At 41.5% G+C, this 6,949-nt stretch overlaps 1 protein-coding gene and 1 non-coding gene across 2 annotated transcripts in view; one reads left to right on the top strand and one right to left on the bottom strand.

The window, feature by feature from the left end:
• The first annotated feature begins 859 nt into the window (after window positions 1-859).
• On the top strand, window positions 860-932 carry TRNAR-CCG. The gene has a single exon. It is a non-coding gene; the product is annotated as a tRNA-Arg (tRNA).
• A 2,069-nt stretch (window positions 933-3,001) lies between these two features.
• The window catches only part of LOC119269529 (ubiquitin-conjugating enzyme E2 7), a 5,870-nt gene continuing 1,922 nt past the window's right edge, over window positions 3,002-6,949 (bottom strand). The window contains exons 3-6 of the mRNA XM_037551381.1: window positions 6,811-6,908; window positions 6,637-6,737; window positions 4,619-4,696; window positions 3,002-3,376 (exon numbers count right to left, since the gene is read on the bottom strand). Of these exons, the coding sequence (XP_037407278.1) occupies window positions 3,299-3,376; window positions 4,619-4,696; window positions 6,637-6,737; window positions 6,811-6,908 (355 nt within the window). The 3' untranslated portion in view covers window positions 3,002-3,298. The remainder of the gene's footprint in view (window positions 3,377-4,618; window positions 4,697-6,636; window positions 6,738-6,810; window positions 6,909-6,949) is intronic.

Here is a 6,949-nt window from a genome sequence, read left to right on the forward strand (position 1 = left end):
CGGTGTTGCCGCAGGCCGTGCAGATTCGGTGGAGGAGTGACCTCCGATGCCAGAGTAGGTAGCTGTCTGAGGGCAGTGGCGGTGTCTCCCTGTCGGTTAGTGCAACAGGAAGAAACTAGGCAGAGAACAATCACTGAATTTGTAAGGGAACATGGGCAAGGTTAGAGGAAGAAATATGACAAACAGGGACTTCATTTTGGAGGCAGAGGCGTGGTGGATCCGTTCAGCACTAAAGTGACCTACATATGCATTGGTTTTCCATTTTAGTCGTATATTTTGTAAGACACAGGTACCCTGTCTCTCTTCTTTACCTTCCACATCAGATTCAATCCTATGTGGCATCATCAAGATATTCCTGATGGTGGAGCATTGGAAGTGCTCTTAGACTGCAGTTTCTAGATAGAGAAGTCTGTGTACAGTGTAATAGTGTTAGTAAAGCCGTCATTTAGGGGTTAATAATAAATCACTCATAACTGTATATGTTACACATTTGGGAAATCTGCCGTGCTTTCGTTACCCCCGTGAACATGTCTTAGGGTTCACTTTATAACCCTCTGTTTTGGTTCGAGTTTCACCCCCAAACTCCAAAAGCTGTTTGCAATAACAACCTTCACAGGATTTAACCGGTTCTGTAGATGTATGAATCAGAGTGTGCTTCCCCTGCTGATAATTTGATGCTAGTTCTGATTTGCCATACCTTTGTTTCAGTCTGATGTTACTGATACTAGTTATGTGTGTGCCTTACTAGTTATGTATGCCTTAACCTTATCTTTTGTGTCTGGTGCCCTGCCATCTTTGAAGTTAGGACATGGATGTAGGTGCCCCTATGTATCAAAAATTGTGTATTGAAACCAAGAATGGTCATATAGCGAAGTGGATATCGCGTTAGATTCCGAATCTATAGGTCGTGGGTTCGAATCCCACTATGATCAATTTGCCTTGGGTTTTTTGTAGAGGAAATTTCGTCCTGGCTCTTGTTTTTGTTTCTTGTGTTTTTCAGCAGACAGTGACGTAGTGGCAGCGCCCACAAGGTATTCAAGGTTCTTGTGAACATGATTGGTCCCAAGACCCCAGCTTCCTGCCAAGAGGATTGTCACAGAGTGCAGAATTTTGACAGTGATCATGCCTCCCTGTCTAACCAGTTTTACCCCCGAATGGCTTATCCATTTCCGTCATGTAACCCTCTGGTGACTGTTGCTGTAATTTGTCCTACTTGTCGGGGATGGGACCATTCCATCCAAGGGAAGACTTGGTTGGCAATGGCCATCATTATCCAGAACATGTGGTGAAGGTGTTGTTTGTTTATGAAGTCGTAGTTCAGTTGGTTTTGTGTATTGTTATGCAAATAGATTGGAATTGGTTTTAACGAAGTTAAGTTAGCATTTCCGTAAAGAAGTTGTATGTAACGTAGATTGTCTTTGAATCAACTTTGTTCCCAAAAAAAATAGCTGATGGGTTGCAGTTTGATTGTAACTCTGATTAATGATCAATAAAGCTCCTCAAGTCTCAACAAAATAAAAATAAAAGTCATTGGTCTTAGCCAGATTTTGCTGTTTTTTTCTTATGAAAACAATGTTTGGAACAAAGATGTACCATGGCTTGCTCTAAGCATTTTGGCCAAGTTTCATTCTGATTGAAAGAAAGTGATTAGTCGATGATTCTATGAAAACAATGTTTGGAACAAAGATGTACCATGGCTTGCTCTAAGTATTTTGGCCAAGTTTCATTCTGATTGAAAGAAAGTGATTAGTCGATGATTCAACCATATACCGTTCTGATTTCCATATACACTGATGAGAAATCAAGCGCAGCTTTGTTGCCCATGGGGAGAAAAATTGAAGGATCCTTTTGGTGGAGAGCTCATCTTAAGCTAATTCCACTGTACAAGGAAGTGGCAACATGTCAAGTGGGCTCTGGGCAGACAGTGATCTTTTGGAAGGACAACTGGACACTGGAGTGGTCAATCTCTGGCTGTGCAATACCCTGAGCTCCACTCCTTTGCCATCAAGGACAAATATTACTTTGGCAGAAATGTCCACTCAGCAAGAATTGTCAAATCAATTCCACAGACCACTCTCCAATCAGGCCTTGACACAGTTCAACATGCTGGCTGCCACTATGAACCAACTTAATCTCTCTGCAGCATCTGACAGTTGGTCTAAGTCAAGGACTACTCCAAGAAAATGTATATGCACCTTATGGGCATGCCTAACTCTCACTGTTTTTTCAAACAGCTCTGGAAATGTGCAGGAAGAATTAAACACAATTTTTTCTTTTGGCTGGCTTTATATGACAGAGTGAACACAAGAGGACTGCTCAAACAAAATTCGTTCTTCGTCAGCTCATATAACCATGTCTTGTGCAATGATAACTGTGAGGAAACCATCCATCATTTACTTTGGGACTGCGATTTTGCACAACAATGCTGCTTTTCAATCTCCCCAAGCAGAACAGAGGAATTTTTCTTTGATGAAGTTCTGCTCCTCAACCACACATTACCCAAGGAATTGCCATGGACATCACTGTCCTAGGATGCTGGAACATGGATGCAGAGGAATGTGAAATTTTTCAAAAATGGAGTGCCAAGCCCTCTTCCTAGAAGTTTGAGCTCATACAATCTGCTAGTGGATTGGTTCCACGATTTGACTAGTAGAACTCTGAACTTTAGCTTTTCATGTTAGAAAAAGCTACTAGCATTGGGCAGATGCAGATTTCTATCTGCTTGTAAATTTTAACTTTGTACATATTTTATTTAAACTGAAAATACTGTAGAACTGTTTCAGGTTCAAAATAATAATAACCATGTGTGTAGCAATTTCGATACAGGCGTGTACTACTGCTCCATTAACTTTGAATGAGGTAACTGTACCGTCACTGGACCATTTCTTTTTTTGGGGTTCACCAATGCAGTGGAACTATTTTATTTCCAGACGAGAACACACCACTCCCATTCCCATACACATATACTCCGTACGTCCGACTCTGGAGGAGTTCAACAATTAGCTGACCAGGCAGGTGTCCGTTTATATCAGGTTCGTTAAAGAATTATGGTAAGTAGCAGCTCTCCAAAGTTTCTCAATATTTGATAGCCGAAGCCACACAATTACAACAACCAGACCCTTAGAAATATGCGTTGCGTTTTCAGAGTCAAAACCAAGACCTCCACAGGAGACAGGCTAATGGAAAATATACAGGGGAGAAGTGAAATTGCTAGTGTCGGATGGACATTTGGAGATCGACAGCAAAACCCTCCACACCTGAAATGGCATGGCTAACTTCCCCAGTACTCCCACTTTATTCAGAGCATTTCCTGGGATTTCCGTACAGCGCGCCTGACCTTCTTCTTGAACTCATCCTGCTTCTCTCTCCAGTCCTTCTGCACAAGAAACATCCATTAGGAAGTGCAAAAGGGTACTATAGCGATAACTTTCCATTCAGCAAAAAGACAGCTCAAATTACAAATATTGCAAGGTTAGCATAAGACAGTGAAGAGCTGGCTGCAAGAGTATCTCATGGAACCTTTAGGCCTAGTTTGGTAGCAAGGGATCACCCCAGGATCCCCGTCATTTGCCTGGGTGGGAAGAGCACGAGTTAATTTAGCCCCGGTCTTTACGCAGGCCCAACCCACCCCAATTCCCTGGCTAGGAAACCCTTGCCTCATCACTCCGGAAAAGTTCTCCACGTCCTTCTGACGACGCGCCACTGCCCGCGACGCGAAGTTCTGGTGTCCTCCGCCTCACAACCTGCTCTGCTGCGGCTAGGAAATAAGACGCTACACGCTAGCATCCGCTTCTCTCTCCCAAATGGTCACACAATTTTCCGCGGGGCTTATAAGAATATTCCACCCAGGTCGTCTTTTCCCTGGAAATAGCTACCAGGTCTTAAGGGTTCTAGGTAACCTCAACAGGATGGTGTTGATGATAATATTAACAATGATTTCTCAAAAAGAATTAAGAACAAGTCCAGTTACATTCTGGGTTCGCTTAGATGCATAGTTAGGTTAGCTATATGTCTTCTGGCTGCATGTCTTGCTGAATAGCACTGGTGAGATCCATGATTCTTATTTTAGTTGCATGTGCCATTTTTTTGGATACTTAACATACCCAGTTGACTAGTAGAAATTTATCATAGCTCTAGTTCGTCTCTTAGGCTCAGCTCTATCTTAAGAGATAATAAACAAAATCTCTAGTTAAAACCGCATTGTCGTCTTTCTTGACCGGCTATGTCCTAGATCCGTTCATCCCCAAACCGCATTGTCGTCTTTTCTTTCTTGATCAGCTATATCCTAGATCCATTCATCCCCAACCAGTACCCTCCATCACCAAGCAGCCTGCTACTTCAAGCCATTGCTGTCTGGTCTCTTTACAATGGATATTACGTAATGTGACCTAACATGCACAACAATTAACTTCCTTAGAACTGTCAGCACAGAATATTCAGCATTGGCGAGTAACAGCAACTGTAATTGCTTCTTTTTTACAATATATCAATAGATAGCAGCACCCGCTGCACCTTAAAGATCATTGAACTCATGAAAACAAGGGGATGGGATGATTTGTCATCTAGACAAATCACCAGGAAAATGAAATTTTCTTGGGAATTATTAAAGTTAACTTACAGCTGCTTCAATATTTGCCGGTGATTCATCATTTGGACTAGAAAGCATCGAAATGATGCTTAATACTATACTCTCAACCTGCAAATGGAGACCAAAGTTTAAATTAACAACTATTATAAGCATACACAAACATTGGCATGTGTCTGCTAACTATTCACCTTCAGATCAGAAACTAAAAAGGAAACGGAAAATCTGGTCAAGAGGAGCACTCCAATCAAGTGGAAAATACTCAATGTTGAGCTCATAATTAACCCAAAGAAATATATATGCTTGAGAGGAGAACTGTGAAACATGTACCGCATTTCAAAGTGCCATCGTAGGAGTGTAATTAATAAGATGACCATCTCTTTCTGATGATGGATTCAAAAGCATGTATAAAAATCAAGTGCTCTGGTATTTTTCAAGCATTTATAACAATCAGCATATGAAGTGTGAGCATTTTCAGAAGATGGTGTTCATTCATACAACAAGAAAACAGAATCCTATAAGACCAAAACAGTCAAAGCCTCTTCATGTTTTCCAACCTTCATTAAATGAACCAACTAAACTGATACGAAATTGAGACTGTCAACGCTCATACGTAGACAATGATGTAGTACTCTAACCATAGACATGACAACACTTTAGCCCAATGATTATAACACCGTATTTGAGCATCTTTCTTATTAAAAGGACAAACAAAAAGGCTATACAAGTAAAAAAATGACATAAAAGGTCATCATAAACACATACACATGCGCGAGTAAGGCATCGCCCATTGTTCTATAATACAATGACAAACAGTTACATTTTTTACGCTCAGGTTGTTCTCAGTTGAAATTTTAGTTAAAATTTACAAGAAATGGTGATGATAACGCATTTTAGTTAAGATTTACAAAGACATGTACGATGATGTTGTGGCAAGTGATGGTCACACTGATGACTTCGTGATTAAAATAGGACTGCACAAAGGGTCAACTTTGAGCCCTTATCCATTTGTTTTGGTGATGGATGAGGTCACAAGGGATAAAGGAACCCCATGGTGTATGCTCTTTGCGGATGATGTCGTGCTAGTCGATGATAGTCAGACAAGTGTTAATAGAAAGTTAAGAGCTATGGAGACAAACTTCGGAATGGAAAGGTTTTAGGCTTAGTAGAACTAAAAATGAGTACATGAGGTGCGGTTTCAGTACTACTAGGCATGAGGAGGAGGTTAGCTTTGATGAGCAGGTGGTACATCAGAAGGACACCTTCCAATATTTGGGGTCATGCCGCAGAAGGATGGTGATATCGATGAAGATGTGAGCCATGGAATCAAAGCCGGATGGATGAAGCGGCGCCAAGCTTCTGGCGTTCTCTGTGACAAGAGAGTGCCACAAAAGCTAAAAGGCAGGTTCTATAGGACAGTGATTTGACCCGCAAGGTTGTACGGCGCTGAGTGTTGGTCGACTAAAAGGTGATATGTTCAACAGTTATGTGTAGCAGAGATGTGCACGTTGAGATGGATTTGTTGCCACATGAGAAGGGATCGGGTCCGGAATGATGGTATAGATGAGAGAGTTGGGGTAGCACTAATTGAAGAGAAGCTTGTCCAACATCGTCTGAGATGGTTTGGGCATATACAACACATGCCTCCAGAAGCTTCAGTGCATAGTGGACGGTTCAAGCGTGTTGCTAATGTAAGAGAGGTTTGTAAAGAGAGATCTGAAGGACTGGAATGTCACGAAAGAACTAGCCATGGATAGGGGTGGGTGAAAGTTGGCTATGCACGTGCCAAAACCATGAGTTCGTTTTGAGATCTTACAGGTTTCAGGTCTAGCCTACCCCAACTTGCTTCAGACTAAAGACTTGGTTATCAATGAACTTAAATTTTTGCGTTCTTTTACAGTTGGCATTACATTGCATTACAGGGTCCTTTTTTCTTTTTGAATGATGTTTGATGATGTATGGCGACAAATGTAGCAGATAAAGGCATTAAGCAGAAGAAATGGAACAGAAGCAAAATTTTAGCGTGGTAGACACTAAATAAGAAGCACTACCGTATGGACTGGTGTCCAACGCTCACTCGCGAGCTCGTATCCGTTGGGATCATCACCAGGTGGATGAAGAATAGAAATGCATACCCGCCCATCCGGATAAACTGGAAAAAAATAGCATAATGTCAGATTGATGGATCGTACAAGCACATGAGGTTGTAATTGTGGAAATCAGACCATTAGGATGCCACATTTCAGAAGTGAATCTGACTGTTGGAGGGCTATTCGGATAATTTTGTGGGAAGCTCATTATTGCATTGAAATAGCCTCCATCACTGCAAAAAGGAAATCAGCGTTACTGAGCAGATCAAAGGAT

The sequence above is a fragment of the Triticum dicoccoides genome, chromosome 3A (genome assembly GCF_002162155.2).
Source record: "Triticum dicoccoides isolate Atlit2015 ecotype Zavitan chromosome 3A, WEW_v2.0, whole genome shotgun sequence".
Taxonomy (NCBI): domain Eukaryota; kingdom Viridiplantae; phylum Streptophyta; class Magnoliopsida; order Poales; family Poaceae; genus Triticum; species Triticum dicoccoides.